This window comes from Salmo salar, chromosome 12, assembly GCF_965601325.2.
Source record: "Salmo salar chromosome 12, fSalSal1, whole genome shotgun sequence".
Taxonomy (NCBI): Eukaryota; Metazoa; Chordata; class Actinopteri; order Salmoniformes; family Salmonidae; genus Salmo; species Salmo salar.
The window spans coordinates 106,954,712-106,982,690 of NC_138302.1; the positions used below are offsets into that span (position 1 = coordinate 106,954,712).

General features: G+C 45.2%; 1 protein-coding gene across 1 annotated transcript in view; it reads right to left on the reverse strand.

Annotated features, from left to right (window-relative positions):
• The window catches only part of LOC106566274 (synapsin-1), a 222,766-nt gene that overhangs the window by 38,279 nt on the left and 156,508 nt on the right, over window positions 1-27,979 (reverse strand). The window contains exons 8-9 of the mRNA XM_045692010.2: window positions 19,266-19,340; window positions 15,320-15,422 (exon numbers count right to left, since the gene is read on the reverse strand). Coding sequence (XP_045547966.1) covers window positions 15,320-15,422; window positions 19,266-19,340 — 178 coding nt within the window. The remainder of the gene's footprint in view (window positions 1-15,319; window positions 15,423-19,265; window positions 19,341-27,979) is intronic.

Sequence of the window (27,979 nt, forward strand, 5' to 3'; positions counted from 1 at the left end):
TCTGGGCCGCCTTCGGCAGTATTACTTATGGATGCGGGGATTGAGCTCGGGCAGATTCCAGTGTGAGTTATCTGGGCCAAATGTATTACTTGGGGCTCGGGCCGATTGGGGCTACGCTCTGGCAGATGATTACACGGGCTGCATTATATAAATATTTAATTATTTATTTTTTCCAAATTTTCAGTCTCAACATCAACAATGAAGAGGTGACTCTGGGATGCAAAGAAAAATCCATAGCTTAGACTGGCCAATAAAAATAAAATATTAAGATGGGCAAAAGAACACAGACACTGGACAGAGGAACTCTGCCAAGAAGGCCAGCATCCTGGAGTCACCTCTTCAATGTTGACGTTGAGACCGTTTTTTTGCGGGTACTATTTAATGAAGCTGCCAGTTGAGGACTGTGAGGCATCTGTTTCTCAAACTAGACACTCTAATGTACTTGTCCTCTTGCTCAGTTGTGCAACGGGGCCTCCCACTCCTCTTTCTATTCTGGTTAGAGCCAATTTGCGCGGTTCTGTGAAGGGAGTAGTACACAGCCTTGTACGAGATCTTAAGTTTCTTGCCAATTTCTCGCATGGAATAGCTTTAATTTCAAAGAACAAGAATAGACTGAGTTTCAGAAGAAAGTTCTTTGTTTCTGGCCATTTTGAGCCTGTAATCGAACCCACAAATGCTGATGCTCAAGATACTGAACTAGTCTAAAGAAGGCCAGTTCCAAAAAAAATATTTAACCTTTATTTAACCAGGTAGGCTAGTTGAGAACAAGTTCTCATTTACAACTGCAACCTGGCCAAGATAAAGCAAAGCAGTTCAACACATACAACAACACAGAGTTACACATGGAATAAACAAACATACAGTCAATAATACAGAAGAAAAAGTCTATATACACTGTGTGCAAATGAGGTAGGATAAGGGAGGTAAGGCAATAAATAGGCCATGGTGGTGAAGTAATTACAATATAGCAATTAAACACTGGAATTGTATATGTGCAGAAGATGAATGTGCAAGTAGAGATACTGGGGTGCAAAGGAGAAAGATAAATAAATAACAGTATGGGGATGAGGTAGTTAGAAAGATGGGCTGTTTATAGATGGGCTATGTACAGGTGCAGTGATCTGTGAGCTGCTCTGACAGCTGGTGCTTAAAGCTAGTGAGGGATATATGAGTCTCCAGCTTCAGTGATTTTTGCAGTTCGTTCCAGTCATTGGCAGCAGAGAACTGGAAGGAAAGGCGGCCAAAGGAAGAATTGGCTTTGGGGGTGACCAGTGAGATATATCTGCTGAGTGCGTGCTATGGGTGGGTGCTGCTATGGTGACCAGTGAGCTGAGATAAGGCGGGGTTTTACCTAGCAGAGACTTGTAGATGACCTGGAGCAAGTGGGTTTGGCGGTGAGTATGAAGTGAGGGCCAGCCAACGAGAGCGTACAGGTAGCAGTGGTGGGTAGTATATGGGGCTTTGGTGACAAAACGGATGGCACCGTGATAGACTGCATCCAATTTGTTGAGAAAAGTGTTGGAGGCTATTTTGTAAATGACATCTCCGAAGTCAAGGATCGGTAGGATGGTCAGTTTTACGAGGGCATGTTTGGCAGCATGAGTGAAGGATGCTTTGTTGCGAAATAGAAAGCCGATTCTAGATTACATTTTGGATTGGAGATGCTTGATGTGAGTCTGGAAGGAGAGTTTACAGTCTAACCAGACACCTAGGTATTTGTAGCTGTCCACATATTCTAAGTCAGAACCGTCCAGAGTAGTGATGCTGGACGGGCGGGCCGGTGCAGGCAGCGATCGGTTGAAGAGCATGCATTTCGTTTTAATTGCATTTAAGAGCAGTTGGAGGCCACGGAAGGAGACTTGTATGGCATTGAAGCTCGTCTGGAGGTTAGTTAACACAGTGTCCAAAGAAGGGCCAGAGGTATACAGAATGGTGTCATCTGCGAAGAGGTGGATCAAAGAATCACCAGCAGCAAGAGCGACATCATTGATGTATACAGAGAAGAGAGTTGGCCCAAGAATTTAACCCTGTGGCACCCCCATGGAGACTGCCAGAGGTCCGGACAACAGGCCCTCCGATTTGACACACTGAACTCTATCTGAGAAGTAGTTGGTGAACCAGGCGAGGCAATCATTTGAGAAACCAAGGCTGTTGCGTCTCCCGATAAGAATGTGGTGATTGACAGAGTCGAAGGCCTTGGCCAGGTTGATGAATACGGCTGCACAGTAATGCCTCTTATCGATGGCGATTATGATATCGGTGCACCCATGACCAGCTCTGAAACCAGATTACATAGCGGAGAAGGTACGGTGGGATTCGAATTGGTCGGTAATCTGTTTGTTAACTTGGCTTTCGTAGACCTTAGGAAGGCAGGATAGGATAGACATAGGTCTGTAGCAGTTTGGGTCTAGAGTGTCTCCCTCTTTGAAGAGGGGGATGACCGCGGCAGATTTCCAATATTTGGGAATCTCAGACGATACGAAAGAGAGGTTGGAACAGGCTAGTAATAGGGGTTGCAACAATGTTGGCAGATAATTTTCGAAAGAGAGGGTCCAGATTGTCTAGCCCAGCTGATTTGTAGGGGTCCAGATTTTGCAGCTCTTTCAGAACATCAGCTATCTGGATTTGGGTGAAGGAGAAATGGGGGATGCTTGGGCGAGTTTCTGTGGGGGGTGCAGGGCTGTTGATCAGGGTAGAGGTAGCCAGGTAGAAAGCATGGCCAGCTGTAGAAAAATGCTTATTGAAATTCTCAATTATAGTGGATTTATCGGTGGTGACAGTGTTTCCAAGCCTCAGTGCAATGGGCAGCTGGGAGGAGGTGCTCTTATTCTCCATGGACTTTACAGTGTCCCAGAACCTTTTTGAGTTTGTGCTACAGGATGCAAATCTGCTTGAAAAAGCTAGCCTTAGCTTTCCTAACTGCCTGTGTATATTCGTTCCTAAATTCCCTGAAAAGTTGCATATCACGGGGGCTATTCGATGCTAATGCAGAACGCCACAGGATGTTTCTTGTGCTGGTCAAGGACAGTCAGGTCTGGAGAGAACCAAGGGCTATATCTGTTCCTGGTTCTACATTTTTTGAATGGGGCATGCTTATTTAAGATGGTGAGGAAGTCACTTTTAAAGAATAACCAGGCATCCTCTACTGACGGGATGAGGTCAATATCCTTCCAGGATACCCGGGCCAGGTCAATTAGAAAGGCCTGCTCACTGAAGTGTTTTAGGGAGCGTTTGACAGTGATGAGGGGTGGTCATTTGACCGCAGACCTATTACGGATGCAGGCAATGGGGCAATGATCGCTGAGATCTTGGTTGAAAACAGCAGAGGTGTATTTGGAGGGCAAGTTGGTTAGGATGATATCTATGAGGGTGCCCGTGTTTACGGATTTGGGGTTGTACCTGGTGGGTTCATTGATAATTGTGTGAGATTGAGGCATCAAGCTTAGATTGTAGGATGCATGTCCCAGTTTAGGTCACCTAGCAGCACGAGCTCTGAAGATAGATGGGGGCAATCAATTCACATATGGTGTCCAGGGCACAGCTGGGGGCAGAGGGTGGTCTATAGCAAGCGGCAACGGTGAGAGACTTGTTTCTGGAAAGTGGATTTTTAAAAGTAGAAGCTCGAATTGTTTGGGTACAGACCTGGATTGTAAGACAGAACTCTGCAGGCTATCTCTGCAGTAGATTGCAACACCGCCCCCTTTGGCAGTTCTATCTTGTCCGAAGATGTTACAGTTAGGGATGGAAATTTCAGGGTTTTTGGTGGTCTTCCTAAGCCAGGATTCAGACATGGCTAGGACATCCGGGTTGGCAGAGTGTGCTAAAGCAGTGAATAAAACAAACTTATGGAGCAGGCTTCTAATGTTAACATGCATGAAACCAAGGCTTTTACGGTTACAGAAGTCAACAAATGAGAGCACCTGGGGAGTAGGAGTGGAGCTAGGCACAGAGAGGAAGAGGTTCCTCAGCAGAGGAACAGAGGAGGAGTAGGATAAGGGTACGGCTAAAGGCTACCAGAACTGGTTGTCTAGTACGTTCAGAACAGAGAGTAAAAGGAGCAGGTTTCTGGGCGCGATAGAATAGATTCAAGGCGTAATGTACAGACAAAGGTATGGTAGGATGTGAGTACGTTGGAGGTAAACCTAGGCATTGAGTAATAATGAGAGAGATATTCTCTCTTGAGACGTTTAAACCAGGTGATGTCACCACATATGTGGGAGGTGCAACAACACCATTGGTTAAGGCATATTGAGCAGGGCTATAGGCTCTACAGTGAAATAAGACAGTAATCACTAACCAGGACAGTAATGGACAAGGCATATTGATATTAGGGAGAGGCATGTTTAGCCGAGTGATCATAGGGATCCAGTGAGTGGTTGGGCTGGCTGGTGACACGGCGATTCAGACAGCTAGCAGGCCGGGGCTAGTAAGCTAGCAGAAGGGCATTAGAGGGACGTCGCAATGGAGGAAAGTGTGTTTCAGCCTCCACGTGCGGTGACATCGATAGACCAGTCGTGATAGATTAGTAGGGTTCCGAGTAGCAGAGGGGTCCAAGTCCAATTGGCAAAATAGGTATAGTGGCCCAAGAAATTGTCTGATGGATCTATTCAGCTAACAGTCCAATATGCTCTAGACAGCTAGCGGGCCGCGGCTAGCAGATGGGCATTCAGGGGACGTCGTGGCGTAGGGGCCAGTTGAATACCCCCTCGAGCAGGTTACGTCGGTAGTCCAGTCGTGAAGGATCGGTGGGGTTCCGTGCCCCGTACTGGCTGATTGGCCTCTTCAGCTAGCTGGGAGAATGGGCCTAGCTTGGGCTAGCTCCAGGCTAATTGGTGCTTGCTTCGGAACAGACGTTAGCCAGGGGTAGTCACTCAGATTGCAGCTAGCTAGCTGCGATGATCCAGGTGAAAAGGTTCAGAGTTGCGGTAGGAATCCGGGGATATGGAGGGAAAATAGGTCCGGTATGCTCTGGTTTGAGTCGCGTTGTACAAACTGGCGAGAACTTTCCGAGCTAAAGGTTAGCTGATGACCGCTAGCAGTGGTTAGCTGACTACTGACTCTGGTGTTCAACCTTCCCAAGTTCTCTCACGTCACCCCGCTCCTCCGCTCTCTCCACTGGCTTCCAGTTGAAGCTCGCATCCGCTACAAGACCATGGTGATTGCCTACGGAGCTGTGAAGGGAACGGCACCTCCATACCTTCAGGCTCTGATCAGGCCCTACACCCAAACAAGGGCACTGCGTTCATCCACCTCTGGCCTGCTGGCCCCCATACCTCTGAGGAAGCACAGTTCCCGCTCAGCCCAGTCAAAACTGTTCGCTGCTCTGGCACCCCAATGGTGGAACAAGCTCCCTCACGACGCCAGGACAGCGGAGTCAATCACCACCTTCCGGAGACACCTGAAACCCCACCTCTTTAAGGAATACCTAGGATAGGATAAAGTAATCCTTCTAACCCCCCCCCCCCCCCCCCCTTAAAATATTTAGATGCACTATTGTAAAGTGGTTGTTCCACTGGATATCATAAGGTGAATGCACCAATTTGTAAGTCGCTCTGGATAAGAGCGTCTGCTAAATGACTTAAATGTAAATGTAAATACTAGCTAGTAGCTAGTGAGCTGGCTAGCTTCTGTTGGGGGATTCCGGTTCCGTGGTAAATAAAAATACTTTAGAAAAAACAGATCCACACCACATTGGGTGAGGCGGGTTGCAGGAGAGTATTTTGAAGTTGAGGTTTAGAAAAATATAAAAAAGATATGCGAAGAAAAGATATAAAGATATATATACATGGGACACGACAAGACGAAGGACAAAGACGTCTGACTGCTACGCCATCTTGGACAGAAGAAAACTAAAAACAAAAAATAAACTTTTTGCCTCTTTAATCAGAACAGAGGTTTTCAGCTATGCTAACATAATTGCAAAAGGGTTTTCTAATGATCAACTAGCCTTTTAAAATGATAAACTTGGATTAGCTAACACAATGTGCCTTTGGAGCACAGGAGTGATGGTTGTTGATAATGGGCCTCTGTACGCCTATGTAGATATTCCATTAAAAATTTGCTGTTTGCAGCTACAGTAGTCATTTACAAAATGAACAATTTCTGCACTGTATTTCTGATAAATTTTATGTTATTTTAATGGACCAAAAATGTGCTTTTCTTTCAAAAACAAGGACATTTCTAAGTGACCCCAAACTTTTCAACGGTAGTGACCATGCAACTTAAAAGTTTTTATCACAATTTGATTTGAAATCTTTTGGACATCAGAGCAATCTTGAGGGATTCCTATTTGAGTCAGAAAAGGATTGAAATTGGTTGCTGCGGAAAAAGGAGGAGGTCAAAGGGGGGGTGAGTGTAACCGATGTGAAATGGCTGGTTAGTTAGCGGTGGTGCGCGCTAATAGCATTTCAATCAGTGACGTCACTCGCTCTGAGACTTGAAGTAGGGTTTCCCCTTGCGTTGCAAGGGCCGTGGCTTTTGTGGCGCAATGGGTAACGATGCTTCGGTGGGTGTCAGTTGTTGATGTGTGCAAGGGTCCCTGGTTCGAGCCCGGGTTGGGGCGAAGAGAGGGACGGAACCTACACTGTTACATTGATGCTGTTGACCCGGATCATTGGTTGCTGCGGAAAAGGAGGAGGTCGAAGGGGGGGTGAGTGTAACTGATGTGAAATGGCTAGTTAGTTAGCGGTGGTGCGCGCTAATAGCATTTCAATCAGTGACGTCACTCGCTCTGAGACTTGAAGTAGGGTTTCCCCTTGCGTTGCAAGGGCTGTGGCTTTTGTGGCGCGATGGGTAACGTTGCTTCGTGGGGTGTCAGTGGTTGATGTGTGCAAGGGTCCCTGGTTCGAGCCCGGGTTGGGGCGAGGAGAGGGACGGAACCTACACTGTTACATTGCAGAAAGACTATCCAACTGACAAGCTCTCAGAAAAAAAATATAAACTATTGGAACCAAGACTTAAAAATATCAGATATTTTTTTTTAAATTTAACCTTTATTTAACTGGGCAAGTGTTACGTTCCCCAGTTTCTGTGTTGTTGTGGGTTTATGTGTGTTTCAGGAAATGGCTTCCTGAAGTCCAAAGCAGCGGATTGGTCAGCCCCATTGCTAATTGGAGTTCTGACCCCGCCCTCTCGTCAGGGAATACAGCTGTCTTGAATTACAGACTCCTTCTGCAGCAGGATATAAGCCAGTGTTCCTTTGTTAAAGAGTGCTTCTTGGTATGTCCTGTGTTTTGTTGTTGGTTTGTGTGAATTTTTGTAAAGCATGTTTATTTTTTATTTTTTTAGCTGGTCCTGCTGATGTTTGTGTATGGCATAGGACTTTAAGTTTATATTATTCTGTTTTTATCCCCAGGGGGGAAGGAGTGCTTAGGCAAGAGGCCTGCAGGCATACATATACCCGTAGTATGTACTATGTCTATGCACACTAGGTAGACCTGGGCGGACCATCCCCTGTATTTTGATTAGTGTGCTAGTTAGATAAGTTGTGGGTATGTAGGAGAGGGGGGCTCTTTTACTTTCTTTGCTTTGGTTCCCTTTCCACCAAATTACTGTGTGAAGGAAATAAATTACCTGTAAACAGTAAAATTCTCTGTCTGTCATCCTCACATAACTCCCAGTGGAGTGAAAGAGGTGAGTGTAGCAGGGTGTTGCGTTACACCTCCAAGAGGCGTGCGTAACAGAAAGTTGGTTAAGAACAAATTGTTATTTACAAAGACAGCCTAGGAACAGGGAGTTAACTACCTTGTTAAGGGGCAGAACAACAGATTTTTTTACCTTGTCAGCTCAGGGATTCGATCTAGCATGTGTGAATAATACTTGTTTGCTATCTTTAACTACAAATGCAATTGTTAAATTACGTGCCTGGTTGTTTTAGCCACTGAAAATGACATGAACCTTCCCTCTAGTCATGATTGGTTGAGATAATGGATGTGCTGGACATGCTGAGAGATTAGTTCGGATTGGTCTACCATGTAGCAGGCTTCTGTCTAACATGAGCTTCTCATTATGTGTAGGTAATTATTTTAACGCAGCTTTTTTGAAGGATATAAAGCACTGCAAAACTGTTGATGCTCTCCACTTTCTGGAGGACTGAGGTTTGAAATCAGTGGAATGCCCGATGGAAGCAGAGTATGATAGCTAAGGAGATGGCGTTTTGATTGCAAATATGTGGAGCGAGTCAAAAAGAAAGAAGGCTGTTGTATAAAACACCTCTCTCCGAATTACATCTTCAAACTAAGGGCAACCATGGCATCCCTGACAGAGGGAGAAGCATTCATCCATGTATACGGGCAAAAGAGTCTAGCTAGCTACATTTTCTGATATGTCTCAAATTTTGTCCAAGTTGGTGTACTGTTATCTAGCTAACGTTAGTTAGCTGCCCTTACGAAAAAAGATTGGAGACAGAGTGCAGTCTAACAGCAGTATGTTGCAAGTACTGTGTCCATTTTTATATTACAGTCATTCTGCAGTGTAACTGGGGTTACAGTGCAGTGCATTGCAGTTATTCTGCAATTACTGAATTACTGCGTCCAAATTACCAGTTTCAAAACTGTAATCTTTTTTTGTAAGGGTGGCTGGCTCGCTAGCTAACATTGTCTATGATCTTAATTTATTCCTACTTAGATTTGTGTGTAATTTGTTAGGTATTACTGCACTGTCGGAGCTAGAAGCACAAGCATTTCGCTACACCCGCAATAACATCTGATAATCACGTGTATGTGACCAATAAAATATGATTTGATTTGACTTTCTGTATCCTGTGCATGTGACAAATCAAAGTTGATGTAGTGTGGGTTTACCAGAGACGGTAATGTGTAGAACAATATGACCTGCACCAACGTCAAATTGGGATATAACATTAGGCCAACAAGGCAGTGTCCAAGTTCTAAAATTCTCAGCTAGAATGCCCTGCTTTTCTTTCATCACACTCTCAACCATAAGCAATTTTTTTGTAATTAGTTCACCATTAACTTGTAAATGATGTTATTTATAAGTTAAGACATTGTCAGCTATATGATATGGTCATTATTTGAACTAGCTAGCCAGCTAATTTAGCGCTAGCTAGCTAACAAGCTACAAATGAACCAAGACATTGTTTCAAAATTTGCTAGATTGACAAATATTACATTTTTAAATGGATGGGTTTATTGGTGTTAAAATACACCAGTTATGCTATTTAGGACCAACATGCTGCTGATATAATGCAGCCTGTCATTTTTGTGATTAGACTTTTTCATACTGAGATTAACTTTGATGTTGGATGACATTAGAATGTTCATGATGTAACTGCGACAACTGTCTACAGACATGTCAATAGACGAAGTATAAACCATCCTTTAGTCTTAATCTTTGGTTGTTTAGTACACTACCGCCTCACATGTGAATGCTTAAAGATATGGGTGGGAACGATGCTGAATGGGTGTAGACAAAGAACTCTCCAGTAAGTGCACAAACATTCAAGGGCCATTTTCTTAAAAATGGGGTTGCAAGTTTATCAACTTTCAAAGCATAATTACTTTCCCATTGTTCCTCAACTGTAGTGTATGATATACTATTTTCTAGCTCTGAGTCTCTACTTTTATCCAATGCAAAAAACCACAATTTCAAATATTGCCACATAAGATCGAGTCGGTCGGTCAAATTCTACAGCATAACGGCGAAGTCATGTGTTGAGTGTAAAACTAACAATGACTCAATAATCCATGGCATTCTATTGAAATGGATTACCAGCTACGTCTATCAACAGAACATTCTATTGAAATGGATTCCCAGCTACGTCTATCAACAGAACATTCTATTGAAATGGATTCCCAGCTACGTCTATCAACAGAACATTCTATTGAAATGGATTCCCAGCTACGTCTATCAACAGAACATTCTATTGAAATGGATTCTTGCATAGTGGAGTCTTTTGTTAAGACATGTATCTAGCTAGCTAAACAATGAACCATAATCCCAACTCATAACGTTACTACCCTGCATAAATCTGCAGGTAGCTAACTTACATTAGGCTATAGCTAGCTAACATTAGGCTATAACTAGTCATTGTTCCACCATTGGCACCCCAATGGTGGAACAAGCTCCCTCACGACGCCAGGACAGCGGAGTCAATCACCACCTTCCGGAGACACCTGAAACCCCACCTCTTTAAGGAATACCTGGGATAGGATAAAGTAATCCTTCTAACCCCCCCCCCCCCTTAAAAGATGTAGATGCACTATTGTAAAGTGGTTGTTCCACTGGATATCATAAGGTGAATCCACCAATTTGTAAGTCGCTCTGGATAAGAGCGTCTGCTAAATGACTTAAATGTAAATGTAAATGTAAGATCATACACGTAACGTTAGCTAGCAAGCCAGCCAGCTAATGTTAGCTAGATAACAGTACACTTTAACTTGAAATGAAACCACATTCTGCCAAAATTAGAAACGTGTAATATCTGAAAATGTAGCTAGATAGACTATCTCACCCGTAAACATCATCGATGGACAGTGTATCCTGTCAGATGCCACGGTTGCCCTTAGTTTGAATATGTCATCCGGAGACAGGTGTTTTCTACATCTCCTTAGCTATCATACTCGAATTCCACTGATTTCAAAATTCGGTCCTCCAGAAAGTGGAGAGCATACACGTAACGTTAGCTACTGAGCCAGCCAGCTAACCTTAGCTCGCTAACAGTACACTTTAACTTCACATTAGGCTTATACAGTTTTACTACGCGATACATTTGAAAAAAAGCAGCGTTAGACAGGATTACCTAGACATACTGACCGGCTCAAATAGACATTTACATTCATTTACATTTTAGTCATTTAGCAGACGCTCTTATCCAGAGCGACTTGCAGTAGTGAATGAATACATTTCATTTTTTTTTTTTCCTGTACTGGTCCCCCATGGGAATCGAACCCACAACCCTGGTGTTGCAAACACCATGCTCTACCAACTGAGCCAAATGGGACCCCAGAAGCGTGCTATATGGCAGACCAATCCAAACTCATCTCTCGGCACGTCCAGCCCACTCATTATCTCAGCCAGTGTCGGATTTAGGTATAGGCAACATGGGCCGCCCAATGGCGGCATCTCTCCGGGGTGGCACGGGGTGCCTGAACAAAAAAAATTGGAATGGGGACATTTGCGCGATCGGTTTTCTATCGCTCATTTGCGCGTCACGTCAATGATATGTCCCCGTGTGGGACTGTGGGTCAATTAACCTTGTTGGAGTGGGCCCCCTGATTCTAGTTTGTTTGCTAGGCAGGCTACTGCCTGGGAAGGTCTCCCACTCAGAAGTACGAGATGTGGAGAGGGGCGGGGGTAGGTTGACCTCAGGTCTCCCCTCTGGAAGCCCGAGGTAGGAGAGGCAGGGGAATCTATCAAATAGCGCACATCTAACTTTGTACAGTACTAATGCAATTAGTAAAATCAGTCACACTACGAAATGCTACCAAATAAACCACAGGTCATTCATAATACTGTGAATATATAGTTTCAAAGACATATTGTTGCATTTTTTTATGGTTTGTGCGAAATCGTTAACCTGTTAGGGCTAGGGGGCAGTATTGACACGGCAGGATAAAAAACGTACCCGATTTAATCTGGTTACTACTCCTGCCCAGTAACTAGAACATGCATATAATTATTGGCTTTGGATAGAAAACACCCTAAAGTTTCTAAAACTGTTTGAATGGTGTCTGTGAGTATAACAGAACTCATATGGCAGGCCAAAACCTGAGAAGATTCCATGCAGGAAGTGGCCTGTCTGACAAGTTGTTGTTCATCTTGGCTCTTTTTATTGAAGACTGAGGATCTTTGCTCTAACGTGACACTTCCTACGGCTCCCATAGGCTCTCAGAGCCCGGGAAAAAGCTGAATGATATCGAGGCAGCCTCTGGCTGAAACACATTATCGCGTTTGGCAAGTGGCCGATCAGAGTACTATGGGCTTAGGCGCGTGCACGACTCGACCCCGTGCTTTATTTTCTTTCCTCTTTTTACCTAAACGCAGATTCCCGGTCGGAATATTATCGCTTTTTTACGAGAAAAATGGCATAAAAATAGATTTTAAACAGCGGTTGACATGCTTCGAAGTACGGTAATGGAATATTTAGAATTTTTTTGTCACGAAATGCGCCATGCTCGTCACCCTTATTTACCCTTTCGGATAGTGTCTTAAATGCACGAACAAAACGCCGCTATTTGGATATAACAATGGATTATTTGGGACCAAACCAACATTTGTTATTGAAGTAGCAGTCCTGGGAGTGCATTCTGACGAAGAACAGCAAAGGTAATAACATTTTTCTTGTAGTAAATCTGACTTTGGTGAGTGCTAAACTTGCTGGGTGTCTAAATAGCTAGCCCTGTGATGCCGGGCTATCTACTGAGAATATTGCAAAATGTGCTTTCACCGAAAAGCTATTTTAAAATCGGACATATCGAGTGCATAGAGGAGTTCTGTATCTATAATTCTTAAAATAATTGTTATGTTTTTTGTGAACGTTTATCATTAGTAATTTAGTAAATTCACCGGCAGTGTTCGGTGGGAATGCTAGTCACATGATAGTCACATGCTAATGTAAAAAGCTGGTTTTTGATATAAATATGAACTTGATTGAACAAAACATGCATGTATTGTATAACATAATGTCCTAGGGTTGTCATCTGATGAAGATCATCAAAGGTTAGTGCTGCATTTAGCTGTGGTTTGGGTTTATGTGACATTATATGCTAGCTTGAAAAATGGGTGTGTGATTATTTCTGGCTGGGTACTCTGCTGACATAATCTAATATTTTGCTTTCATTGTAAAGCCTTTTTGAAATTGGACAGTGTGGTTAGATTAACGAGAGTCTTGTCTTTAAAATGGTGTAAAATAGTCATATGTTTGAAAAATTGACGTTTTTGCATTTTTGAGGTATTTGAATAACGCGCCACGGGATTACACTGGCTGTTGAGTAGGTGGGACGCAAGCGTCCCACCTAGCCCATAGAGGTTAAGGATAATATAAAACCAGTCTGCACATCACCAAGGTGAACTGGTTTAGTCTTGACTTTTGGTTGACAGTGTTGGGGGATGGGTAATGTATTGATGCTCAAGTGCCAAATCATTACAAATTTGTTTATATTTGTCTTTGTTACTTATTGATATTTATGATTCTTAATTTTGTACATATTTTATTTTTTATATAGTTTTAAATTAAATGTTATGATCATTTTTTTGTGTTGGGGGGGGGGGGGGGGGTCGCCGAGTGAGCCATACCAGCTAGAACCGCCACTGATCTCACCCAATCATGGCTAGCGGGAAGGTTGCTGACTTTTTCTGTGGTTAAACCAACTAAGCTTGTAATTTAACAATTTTATTTGTATTCACAGATGGCATACAAGTTTGTTATTAAGGCACATGAAAGTTCACATGTTCCAGAAAGCATTTCTGCCAAAAAACACATTTTGATTTAAAAAAAAGTTGACGTTCAAACGGTTCTCCTGTGAAGTAGTGACTCGCGACATATGCCAAGTTTCCACATTTTTAAGTTTCAAATATTCAAAATTGTATATTATCTCAAATCAGGTCTACTAGCAGCCCCTACTACCAGCCCTACTAGCAGCCCCTACTACCACTACCAGCCCTATTACCAGCCCTACTACCAGCCCTACTACCCCTACCAGCCATATTACCAGTCATAATACCAGCCTTAGTATCAACCCCTACTACCACTACCAGCCCTATTACCAGCCCTACTATCAGCCCTACTATCAGCCCTACTACAACTACCAGCCCTATTATTAGTCCTACTATCACTATCTTCCTTACAAGCATCCCTACTACCAGCCTTACTACAACTACCAGCCCTGCTATCAGCCCTACTATCAGCCTTACTACAACTACCAGCCCTGCTATCAGCCCTACTATCAGCACTACTACAACTACCAGCCCTTCTATAAGCACTACAACAACAACAAACCACACTACCAGCCCTACTACCACCACCAACCCCACCACCAGCCATACTACCACTACCAACCCCACTACCACTACCACTATCACCCCTACTACCAGCCATACTAGCATTACCAGCCCCACTGTCAGCCCTAACACCAGCCTTACTAGCACTACCATCCCCACTATCAGCCCTACTACCAGCCCCACTGTCAGCCCTAACACCAGCCTTACTAGCACTACCATCCCCACTATCAGCCCTACTACCAGCCCTACCACCAACCCTACCAGCCTTACTAGCACTACCAGCCCCACTATCAGCCCTACTAGTACTATCAGCCCTATTATCAGCCCTACTACCAGCACTACTAGTACTACCAGCCCTACTACCAGCCCCACTACCAGCCTTACTAGCACTACCAGCCCCACTATCAGCCCAACTAGCACTCTCAGCCCTACTACCTCTACTAGCCCTACTATGAGCCCAACTAGTACTCTCAGCCCTACTACCTCTACTAACCCCACTATCAGCCCTACTATCACTATCAGCCTTACTACCTCTACTAGCCCCACTATCAGCCCTACTACCTCTACTAGCCCCACTATCAGCCCTACTACCTCTACTAGCCTCACTATCAGCCCTACTCTCACTATCAGCCTTACTACCTCTACTAACCCTACTATCAGCCCTACTTGCACTATCAGCCCTACTACCTCTACTAGCCCCACTATCAGCCCTACTAGCACTATCAGCCCTACTACCTCTACTAGCCCCACTATCAGCCCTACTACCTCTACTAACCCCACTATCAGTCCTAATAGCACTATCAGCCCTACTACATCTACTAACCCCATTATCAGCCCTACTATCAGCCCTACTATCAGCACTACTACAACTACCAACCCCACTATCCGCCCTACTAATACTATCAACACTACTACAACTATCAGCCCTACTACCTCTAGTAGCCCCACTATCAGCACTAACATCCCTACTACCAGACCTACTACCAGCCCTACTATCAGCCCAATGACCTCTACTAGTCCCACTAATAGCCCTACTACCAGCCCTACTATCAGCCCAACGACCTCTACTAGTCCCACTAACATCCCTACTACCAGACCTACTACCAGCCCTACTATCAGCCCAATGACCTCTACTAGTCCCACTAATAGCCCTACTACCAGCCCTACTACCAGCCCTACTATCAGCTCGACTACCAACCCTACTTAGAAGGAAAAACACTTTAAACAATGACATACAGGCTAAAATGAACTACATAACTCTTCATTGGTCTACTGAACACCACCACAGACAAATAGATTGTGTAACATATCAGCTAATTGATGGGATTTTAATGACAATATTATAGAGATCAGAGCATACCTCAGTGATGTAGTCCTTCCCATCCTTTCCACAGATGGCTTTGACTGCACAGATCTCTAGACCTCCAAAGATCTCTGAGCAGATGTCCACCCACTGCTTGTACCTGACAAGAGAGACAGGGTTAGCCCACAGAGCTAAAGACAACCACAGCTTGTTCCTGAGAGAGAGAGGGTTAGCCCACAGAGCTAAAGACAACCACAGCTTGTTGCTGAGAGAGACAGGGTTAGCCCACAGAGCTAAAGACAACCACAGCTTGTTGCTGAGAGAGACAGATTTAGCCCACAGAGCTAAAGACAACCACAGCTTGTTGCTGAGAGAGACAGATTTAGCCCACAGAGCTAAAGACAACCACAGCTTGTTCCTGAGAGAGACAGGGTTAGCCCACAGAGCTAAAGACAACCACAGCTTGTTCCTGAGAGAGACAGGGTTAGCCCACAGAGCTAAAGACAACCACAGCTTGTTCCTGAGAGAGACAGGGTTAGCCCACAGAGCTAAAGACAACCACAGCTTGTTCCTGAGAGAGACAGGGTTACCCCACAGAGCTAAAGACAACCACAGCTTGTTCCTGACAGGAGAGAGACAGGGTTAGCCCACAGAGCTAAAGACAACCACAGCTTGTTCCTGAGAGAGACAGATTTAGCCCACAGAGCTAAAGACAAACACAGCTTGTTGCTGAGAGAGACAGGGTTAGCCCACAGAGCTAAAGACAACCACAGCTTGTTCCTGAGAGAGACAGGGTTAGCCCACAGAGCTAAAGACAACCACAGCTTGTTGCTGAGAGAGACAGGGTTAGCCCACAGAGCTAAAGACAACCACAGCTTGTTCCTGAGAGAGACAGGGTTAGCCCACAGAGCTAAAGACAACCACAGCTTGTTCCTGAGAGAGACAGGGTTAGCCCACAGAGCTAAAGACAACCACAGCTTGTTCCTGACAGAAGAGAGACATCACAATGTCAGTGTAACCAACCAGGTATCAAAACCTGGGTCGTTCACATTAATCAAGACGGTGTAAATCCACTGAGCTAAATCCTGGCCATTATCATGGGGAGCTAACACGAGTCTTCAGGTCTCAGGCAAGGTTACATATCACAAGCGCATAGTTCACTGAACCACCTCAATTACAGCATGTGGACTACAGGCCCTCCAGGTGAGCCACACTGAGGCGACTCCACACCGACTGTACTGTATCTGCAGGCTACATAGTCTCACAAAGTATTTCCTCGAATGCCAAGAAGCCATATCATTATTCAAGTCCGCTGGTTTCAGACAAAGAGGAGGTTGGCTTCTTGGGAGGAGAGGAGGCAGGCGGAGTGGAGCAGCTTGGCCATCAATAATTCAGTCATTGTCTGCTAGCGTGATCTACTCAGAACCACCCTGGACAGAACACGCTCCACAACATCCAGGATTTGAGGGAAGTGCAAATCTCTCTGTATTGGGAATCTTTAAAAGGAGTAGAGTGGTGTTGCTAGCATTGTCTATAATTGACTTGGTCAGTGAAGAGCAGAGTAGAGTTGATAAAACCCTAACCCCTACATATACCAATAACCCTAACCCCTCCCTATAACCCTAACCCCTCCCTATAACCCTAACCCCTCCCTATAACCCTGACCCCTCCCTATAACCCTGACCCCTCCCTATAACCCTAACCCCTCCCTATAACCCTGACCCCTCCCTATAACCCTGACCCCTCCCTATAACCCTAACCCCTACATATAACCATAACCCCTCCCTATAACCCTAACCCTAACCCTAACCCTAACCCTCCCTATAACCCTAACCCCTCCCTATAACCCTGAACCCTCCCTATAACCCTAACCCCTCCCTATAACCCTGACCCCTCCCTATAACCCTGACCCCTCCCTATAACCCTGACCCCTCCCTATAACCATAACCCCTCCCTATAACCCTGACCCCTCCCTATAACCCTGACCCCTCCCTATAACCCTAACCCCTCCCTATAACCATAACCCCTCCCTATAAACCTAACCCCTACCTATAACCCCTACATATAACCCTAACTCCTCCCTATAATCCTAACCCCTACCATTAACCCTTACCCCTACATATAACCCTAACCCTAACCCCTACCATTAACCCTAACCCCTACATATAACCCTAACCCCTCCCTATAATCCTAACCCCTACCATTAACCCTAACCCCTACATATAACCCTAACCCTAACCCCTACCATTAACTCTAACCCCTACATATAACCCTAACCCCTCCCTATAACCCTAACCCCTACCATTAACCCTAACCCCTACCATTAACCCTAACCCCTACATATAACCCTAAATCCTCCCTATAACCCTAACCCCTACCATTAACCCTAACCCCTACCATTAACCCTAACCCCTACATATAACCCTACATCCTCCCTATAATCCTAACCCCTACCATTAACCCTTACCCCTACATATAACCCTAATCATAACCCCTACCATTAACCCTAACCCCTACATATAACCCTAACCCTAACCCCTACCATTAACCCTAACCCCTACATATAATCCTAACCCCTACCATTAACCCTAACCCCTACCTATAACCCTAACCCCTACCTAGAACCCTAACCCCTACATATAACCCTAACCCCCTACCATTAACCCTAACCCCTACCATTAACCCTAACCCCTACATATAACCCTAACCCTAACCCCTACCATTAACCCTAACTCCTCCCTATAACCCTAACCCCTACCATTAACCCTAACCCCTACCATTAACCCTAACCCCTACATATAACCCTAACCCCTCCCTATAACCCTAACCCCTACCATTAACCCTAACCCCTACCATTAACCCTAACCCCTACATATAACCCTAACCCTAACCCCTCCCTATAACCCTAACTCCTCCCTATAACCCTAACCCCTACCATTAACACTAACCCCTACCATTAACCCTAACTCCTCCCTATAATCCTAACTCATGAATATAAACCTAAACCTAACCTATAACCCTAACCACTACCATTAACCCTCTACAATGTAGAAAATAGTAAATATAATGAGAAGGTGAATGAGTAGTTGTTCTAAAACTTTTGACCGGTAGTGTATAACCCTAACTCATACCTATAACCCTAACTCATACCTATAACCCTAACCCCTCCCTATAACCCTAACCCCTACCTAGAACCCTAACCCCTACCTAGAACCCTAACCCCTCCCTATAACCCTGACCCCTCCATATAACCCTGACCCCTACATATAACCATAACCCCTCCATATAACCCTGACCCCTCCCTATAACCATAACCCCTCCCTATAACCCTAACTCCTCCCTATAACACTAACCCCTACCTATAACCCTAACCCCTACCTATACCCCTAACCCCTCCCTATAACCCTAACCCCTACCTATAACCCTAACCCCTCCCTATAACCCTAACCCCTACCTATAACCCTGACCCCTCCCTATAACCCTAACCCCTACCTAGAACCCTAACCCCTACCTTGAACCCTAACCCCTCCCTATAACCCTAACCCCTACCTAGAACCCTAACCCCTACCTATAACCCTAACCCCTCCCTATAACCCTAACCCCTCCCTATAACCCTGACTCCTCCCTATAACCCTAACCCCTCCCTATACCCCTAACCCCTCCCTATAACCCTGACCCCTCCCTATAACCCTAACCCCTCCCTATAACCCTAACACCTCCCTATAACCCTAACCCCTCCCTATAACGCTGACCCCTCCCTATAACCCTAACCCCTACATATAACCCTGACCCCTCCCTATAACCCTAACCCCTCGCTATAACCCTGACCCCTCCCTATAACCCTGACCCCTCCCTATAACCCTAACCCCTCCCTATAACCCTGACCCCTCCCTATAACCCTAACCCCTACATATAACCCTAACCCCTACATATAACCCTAACCCCTACCTAGAACCCTAACCCCTACCTTGCTTGTAATATTAGTCAGACCGATGTGACTCACTTGTCTGTCATGGCCACTTGTTCCAGCATGGCTGATCCTGTGTTGCTCTTCCAGTTCCCAGAGATGGAGGTCCGCCTGGGGGAGAAAAATTAACAGACATGGTGAACACACACACACCTACACCTATTCAGGACCTCGATACCAATCAATGTGGGGTCATGTGGTGTCAAACAACATCAGGAGGGCTAGCTCGGAACTTCTGAAAATTGATTTTAAAGAACTGATTCTAGCGCTGAAAGAATCCAAAAAGCGGCCAAAGGTTTCTGGTCCAGTACCATCATTGGGCCGCGGGTGTGAAAGATCTGTTGGAAACACTTTAATAGATAACTTTGACACCTTCTGGAAACATAAGATACTCTACAGGAATGACGGAGTCCATCCAAATCATCTTGGCTCCTGGACTCTGTCCACATATTTCAAGGCTGCTTTACTTACCAATGACCCAAAACCAACTCAGTTAATCCCTACCATTGTGTTGCTGAGTTGTCATAATGCTGCATCAAATGTACATTATCCTAGGGGCATTGGCAGACACAATGTAAGTAACTTACTTTATGTATCCCGAACTGCCCTGAATACCTCTGTTGATCCTACAGCTATTGTATGCAGTAATCATGTGCCTATGAACCAGAATTATACTGTTAGCACTGAGGCGGTGTGCCCTAGTAGGAAGACCACTTTATGCAGCTCACCCTGCACTATCAGCTCCAATGTAAATAACATGAGCAAGTCTACTTCTGATAAGCTTCCCAGTAAAGCATTAAAAACAATCAAGCATCCCAGAAAAGTGCTAGAAATAGCCCATATTAAAATATGTAGCTTAAGAATCAGGTTTATGAAGTCAATAACTTGCTTGTAACAGATGACATTCATATTCTGACTATCTCTGAAACTCACTTGGATAACACCTTTGATGATACAGTGGTAGCGATACATGGTTATAACATCTACCGAAAAGACAGAAATGCCAATGGGGGTCTATTGCGGTCTATATTCATAACCACATTCTGTCACACCTGATCTGTTTCACCTGTCTTTGTGATTGTCTCTACCCCCCTCCAGGTGTCACCCATCTTCCCCATTATCCCCTGTGTATTTTTACCTGTGTTCTCTGTTTGTCTGTTGCCAGTTCATCTTGTTTGTCAAGTCAACCAGCGTTTTTTGTCTCAGCTCCTGTATTTCCCCAGTCTCTCTTTTTCTCAACCTCCTGGTTTCGACCCTTGCCTGTCCTGTCTCTGAACCCTCTTGCCTGACCACTCTGCCTGCCTCTGACCCTGAGCCTGCCTGCTGTCCTGTACCTTTGCTCCACCTCTGGATTACCAACCTCTGCCTGACCTGACCCTGAGCTTGCCTGCCGTCCTGTACCTTTGTCCCTGTTGCTGTAATAAACATTGTTACTTCGACACAGTCTGCATCTGGGTTTTACCTTCAAACCTGACAGTACGAACTGGCCATGACTGACCCAGCAGACCCGGGCCAGCTGCGCGATGCCATCTCCTCCCAAGGAGTCACCATCGGGAGGCATGAGGAACTGCTTCGTGGCCTTATGGAGGGGGTCCAAACATTGGCTGAACGCCATGACCGGGCATTGGACAGTTTGCTGGAGCAATTCCGCGGGCTGTCTGGGAGGCAACCTACGACGCTGGTAACCCCTGAGCCCCTCAGTAACCCAGCTGCTAGCAGTGTCATCTCATCGGTCACTCCACCTTCTCGGGAGCCCCGCTTACCCACCCGGGAATGCTTCAATGGAGAGCCGAGCACCTGTCGGGCATTTCTAGCTCAGTGTGCCCTCATTTTTGAGCTTCAGCCCTCCTCCTTCCCCTCGGATTGCTCCAAGATAGCCTATCTCATCACGCTGATGTCCGGGAGGGCTCTCACCTGGGCTACTGCTGTATGGGAAAGACAGCCGACCATATGTGTTAGTCTGGAGGGGTTTGTGGGAGAGGTGAAGAAGGTTTTTTTTGCCTCTTTTCCAGAAGAGAAGCTGCCTGGAAGCTAATCCAGCTTCAGCAGGACTCCTGTAGTGTGGCCGACTATGCGGTGGAATTACGCACGTTGGCAGCGGAGAGTGCTTGGAACCAGGAAGCTCTGTTCGATATGTTCCTGCACGGCGTCTCGAAGGAGATCAAGGACGAGCTTGCGCTCGGGAGTTACCCACAGACCTCGATTCCCTCATCACTTTGACCATCTGAATCGATGGGCGACTATGGGAATGACGGAGGGAGAGGAAATTCGACTTCGCTCGCATGCCCAGGGATTCCACCTTGCCTCCGAGTCATCCCGGAGGTTCCCGACAATCCCGTTGCCGAGAGAACCAGAGGTTACCTGACCTTCCCGAGAGTCGCCGAAGACAGCTGAGTCACCGCTTCCCGAGCCTATGCAACTAGATAGAGCTGGGCTATCACCAGTGGAACGGCAATACAGGATCAACACAACATTCTTGTCCTTTAAAAAGATCAGGCTCTCTGGTAGGAGCGAGTACTCTGGTGGGCCATAGGGAGAACTTTCCTGCTTCCCTTGCACACACACCTGTTCATGCCATTCTACTGTGGGGAAACCAGCCTAAATCTCTCCGGGGCCGGGGGCCGATGACTCTGGGGTCGATGAGAGTTTTTTTGGACGCTACCCTGGCTTCTGAGCTGAACGTCCCCACTCAGCCCCTCTCCACTCCCATGGATGTTAGAGCACTGGACGGGCTCTCTCTAGGCCATGTCACTCATAATACCACTCCCATCAACCTATGGGTGTCAGGGAATCACAGCGAGACTATTCAATTCCTGCTCATCAAGTCTCCTCAGATACCCATGGATTGGGATTCTCCTGGCTCCAGCGACACAATCCCCTCATTAACTGGTCTACTGGTGCCATCATGGCTGGAGTCCGTTCTGCCATGCCCAGTGTCTGAAGTCCGTGCAACCTTCCCCGGGACATCTTTCTGGGGGCTTGGAAGGTGCCCCAGACCGCTCCACAATTCCCGCGGAGTACCAGGACCTTCGGGAGGTGTTCAACAAGACCTGGGCCACTTCACTTCCACCGCACCGACCATATGACTGCAGGATTAACCTTCTCCCTAGCACCACTCCGTCCCGGGGACGACTATACTCGCTGTCGGGACAGGAGACCGAGGCTATGGACACCTACATTGGGGACTCCCTAGCTGCAGGATTTATACATCCCTCGTCCTCTCCAGCGCAGGGTTCTTCTTTGTGGAGAAGAAGGACAAGACCCTGCGCACGTGCATTGACTACTGGAATTCAATGACATAACGGTGAAGAACCGCTATCCGCTACCACTCATCTCCTTGGCCTTTGAGCCACTCCAGAGGGAGCGCCTACCACCTAGTGCGGATACGAGAGGGGGATGAGTGGAAGACCGCCTTCAACACGGCCAGCGGCAACTACGAGTATTTGGTCATGCCATTTGGCCTCACCAACGCCCCTGCTGTTTTCCAGGCTCTGTTAAATTATGTTCTCCGCGACATGTTGAACAGGTTCATCTTTGTCAACATTGGTGACATCCTCGTCTTCTCCCGCTCCCCCCAAGAACATGTACTCCACGTCCGACAGGTTCTTCAACGCCTCCTGGAAAACTAGCTGTTTGTTAAGCCAGAGAAGTGCAAGTTCCATCGCTCCACCATCCCCTTTCTGGGGTACATCATCTCCGCTAGAAGTGTCCAGATGGATCCCGGGAAAGTGAGAGCGGTGGTGTATTGGCTCCAGCCTTCATAAAGGGTGCAGCTTTCCTGGGGTTTGCCAACTTCTATCTCCGCTTCATCCGAGGTTACAGCACCCTGGTTTTCCCCCTGTCAGCACTCACCTCTCCCAAGGTTCCATTCACGTGGTCCCATCCTGCTGACTGGACGTTCCGGGACCTCAAACACCGCTTCACAACTGCTCCCATCCTGGTTCATCCTGACCATTCCCATCAGTTTGTGGTGGTGGCCTATGCGTCTAATGTAGGAGTGGGGGCAGTCCTGTCCCAGAGTTCTGCCCTGGAACTGAAGCTACATCCCTGCGCTGCCTTCTCCCATCGCCTCAAAGCCACAGAGAAAACCTACGTTGGAGGAATGGAGGCACTGGCTGGAAGGGACGGAACACCTGTTCATCGTATTGACTGAACACAAAAATCTGGAGAATCTTCGCACCGCCAAACGCCTCAACTCCAGGCAAGCTAGATGGGCCCTGCTGTCCACACGGTTCAACTCCTCTCTCTCCTATCGGCCAGGATCCAAAAATATCAAGCTGGATGCACTGTCTTGCCGTTATATCCCCACGGCTATTACTCCGGAGCCCGAGACCATCCTTCCCACCTCGTGCCTGGCACTGCCCGGCATCTGACCATAAGGTGCTACAGAGGGTAGTACGTACGGCCCAGTAAAACCAACAATGGAGAGACAGCCTATAGGGAGGTGGTCAGAGACCTGGCCGTGTGGTGCCAGGACAACAACCTCTCCCTCAACGTGATCAAGACAAAGGAGATGATTGTGGACTACTGGAAAAGGAGGACCGAGCACGCCCCCATTCTCATCGACGGGGCTGCAGTGGAGCAGGTTGAGAGCTTCAAGTTCCTTGGTGTCCACATCACCAACAAACTATCATGGTCCAAACACACCAAGACAGTTGTAAAGAGGGCACGACAAAGCCGATTCCCCCTCAGGAGTCTAAAAAGATTTGGCATGGGTCCTCAGATCCTCAAAAGGTTCTACAGTTGCACCATCGAGAGCATCCTGACTGGTTGCATCACTGCCTGGTATGGCTCGGCCTCTGACCGCAAGGCCAAGCTTCCTGCCATCCAGGACCTATATAACAGGCGGTGTCAGAGGAAGGCCCTAAAAATTGTCAAAGACTCCAGCCACCCTAGTCATAGACTGTTCTCTTTGCTACCGCATGGCAAGCGGTCCCGGAGCGCCAAGTCTAGGTCCAAAAGGCTTCTTAACAGTTTCTACCCCCAAGCAATAATATTTTACTGCTACTGCTAAATTATTTGTTACTAATATTTTCTTTTTTTTACTTTACTTCTTAAAGCATTGTTGGTTATGGGCTTGTAAGTAAGCATTTCATTGTAAGGTTTACACCTGTTGTATTTGGCGCATTTGACAAATACAATTTGATTTGATTTGTTCATTGGGGCCAAGCTACCTGGAAGAGGAAGAGTCTGGTGGTTCCAAACTTCTTCCATTTAAAAATGATGGAGGTTCTTGGGGACCTTCAATGCTGCAAAAAACATTGGTACAATTCCCAACATCTGTGCCTTGACACAATCCTGTCTCAGAGCTCTATGGACAATTCCTTCAACCTCAAGGCTTGGTTTTTGCTCTGACATGCACTGTCAACTGTGGGACCTTATATAGACAGGTGTTTGCCTTTCCAAATAATGTCCAATCAATAGAATTTACCACAGGTGGACTCCAATCAATTTGTAGAAACATCTCAAGGATGATCAATGGATACAGGATGCAACTGAGCTGAATTTCGAGTCTCATAGCAAAGGGTCTGAATAATTATGTAAATAAGCTATTACATTAAAAAAAAATAATTGAAAAACCTGTTTCCCCTTTGTCTTTATGGGGTATGGTGTGTAGATTGATGAGGGAAAAAATATTATTAATAGATTTTAGAATATCTGTAACGTAACAAAATATGGCAAAAGACAAGGGGTCTGAATACTTTCCGAAGGCACTGTATGTAGTGGTGTAATAATGTTATATTGTGTTCTATATGTAATGTAAGTGCCTTAATGTGTTTGGACCCCAGGAAGAGTAGCTGCTGTCTTGGTAACAGCTAATGGGGATCCCTAATATATACAAATACAAGGCGATGTCAGAGGAAGGCCCCCCCCCAAAAAGACTCCAGCCACATAAAGTCATACACTGTTCTTTTGGCTAATGCACGGCAAATGTTACCGATGCACCAAGTCTGGAACCAACAGGACCCTGAACAGCTTCTAACACCAAGCCATAAGACTGTTAAATACTTAGTCTGGCTACTATCTGCATTGGCACAAATAGTTTGTTTGTTTGACATACGCTGCTGCTACCTTTTTAATACAATGCCTTCAGAAAGTCTTCACACCCCTTGAGGTGGGATTTTTACAAAGTGGGATTAAAATAGATTTAATTGTCATTTTTTTGTCAACCATCTACATAAAATACTCATGTCGAAGTGGAAGAAAAATTGTAACATTTGTAAAACATTTATTAAAAATAAAACATATCTTGATAACATAAGTATTCAACCCCCTGAGTCAATACATGTTAGAATCACCTTTGGCAGCGATTACAGCTTTGAGTCTATCTGGGTATGTCTCTAAGAGCTTTGCACACCTGGATTGAACAATATTTGCCCATTATTCTTCAATAAACTATTCAAGCTCTGTCAAGTTGGCTGTTGATCATTGCTGGACTGCCATTTTCAAGTCTTGCAATAGATTTGTAGGCCAATTTAAGTCAAAACTATAAACCTTGTGTTTTAGGTTATTGTCCTGCTGAAAGGTGAATTTGTCTTCAGTCTGCTTTCCAACAGACACTGGAAGCTGGTTTTCCTCTAGGATTTTGCCTGTGCTTAGCTCTATTCCGTTTCTTTTAATCCTAAAAAACTCTCTTGTCCTGTCCGATGACAAGCATACCCATAACATGATGCAGCCACCACCATCTTTGAAAATATGAAGAGTGGTACTCAGTGATGTGTTGTGTTGGATTTCCCCCAGACTTAACACTTTGTATTCAGGACATAAAGTTGATTTCTTTAACACATTTTTAGCAGTTTTACTTTAGTGTGTTATTGTAAACAAGATGCACGTTTTTTAATATTTTATCCTGTACAAGCTTCCTTCTTTTCACCCTGTCATTTAGGTTAGTATTGTGGTGTAACTACAATGCTGTTGATCCACCTCAGTTTTCTCCTATCACAGCCATTAAACTCCAACTATTTTAAAGTCACCAATTGCCTCATGGTGAAATCCCTGAGCGGTTTCCTTCCTCTCCTGAAACTAGGTTAGGAAGGACACATGTATCTTTGTAGTGACTGGGTGTACTGATACACCATCCAAAGTGTACTTAATAACTTCACCATGCTCAAAGGGATATAAAATGTCTGCTTTTTTTATTTTACCCATCTACCAATAGGTGCCCTTCTTTGCGAGGCATTGGAAAACCTCTCTGGTCTTTGTCATTGAATCTTGGTTAGATATTCACTACTCGACTGAGGGAACATACAAATAATTGTATGTGTGGGGTACAGATATGAGGTAGTTATTAAAAAAAAAAAAAAATTATTGCACACAAAGTCAGTCCATACAATGTATTATGTTACTTGTAAAGGACATTTTTACTTGTGAACTTATTTAGGCTTGATTCAAGACATTTCTGCTTTTAATTTTTTATTAATTTGTAAAAATGTCTAAAAACAGAATTCCTCTTTGACATTATGGGGTATTGTGTATCTCAATTTAATCCATTTTAAATTCAGGCTGTAACACAAAATGTGGAACAAGTCAAAAGGTGTGAATACTTTCTGAAAGCACTGGACCTGTCGCTTTATTCCTCGTTATATGTGCATATCTACCTCAATTACCTCGTACCTCTGCACGTCAGTCGGTACTGGTACCCCATGTATATAGCCAAACAGTGGTGGAAAAAGTACCCAATTGTCATACTTGAGTAAAAGTAAAGACACCTTAATATAAAATGACTCAAGTAAAAGTGAAAGTCGCCCAGTACAATCCTACTTGAGTAAAAATCTAAAAGTATTTGGTTTTAAATATACTTAAGTATCAAAAGTAAATGTAATTGCTAAAATATACTTACGTTTCAAAAGTAGAAGTAAAAGTATAAATAATTTCAATTTCCATAGATCACCATTTTCTTGTTTTTTTAAATTTACAGATTGCCAGGGGCACAGACCTGAAGGACTCTCAGACCATGAGAAATAAGATTTTCTGGTCTGATGAAACCAAGATGGAACTCTTTGGCCTGAATGCCAAGTGTCATGTCTGCAGGAAACCTGGCACCATCCCTACGGTGAAGGATGGTGGTAGCAGCATCACGCTGTAGGGATGTTTTTCAGCGGCAGGGACTGGGAGACTCGTCAGGATGGAGAGAAAGATGAACAGAGCAAAGTACAGACAGATCCTTGATGAAAACCTGCTCGAGAGTGCTCAGACTGGGGCGAAGGTTCATCTTCCAACAGGACAACGACCCTAAGTGTAACCGATGTGAAATGGCTAGTTAGTTAGCGGTGGTGTGCGCAAATAGCGTTCCAATCGGATGACGTCACTTGCTCTGAGACCTGAAGTAGTTGTTCCCCTTGCACTGCAAGGGCCGTGGCTTTTGTGGAGCGATGGGTAACGATGCTTCGTGGGTGACTGTTGTTGATGTGTGCAGAGGGTCCCTGGTTCAAGCCCAGGTTGGGGCGAGGAGAGGCACGGAAGCTATACTGTTACACAGCATCAAAAGGACCTTGTGGCTGCAAGGAGCCAAGGTAAGTTGCTAGCTAGCATTAAACTTATCTTATAAAATAACAATACATCTTCACATAATCACTAGTTAACTACACATGATTGATGATATTACTAGGTTAACTAGCTTGTTCTGCATTGCATATCATCAATGCGTTGCCTGTTAATTTATCATCGAATCACAGCCTACTTCAACTTGATGATTTAACAAAAGCACATTTGCGGAAAAAGCACAATCGTTGCAATAAACCATAAACATC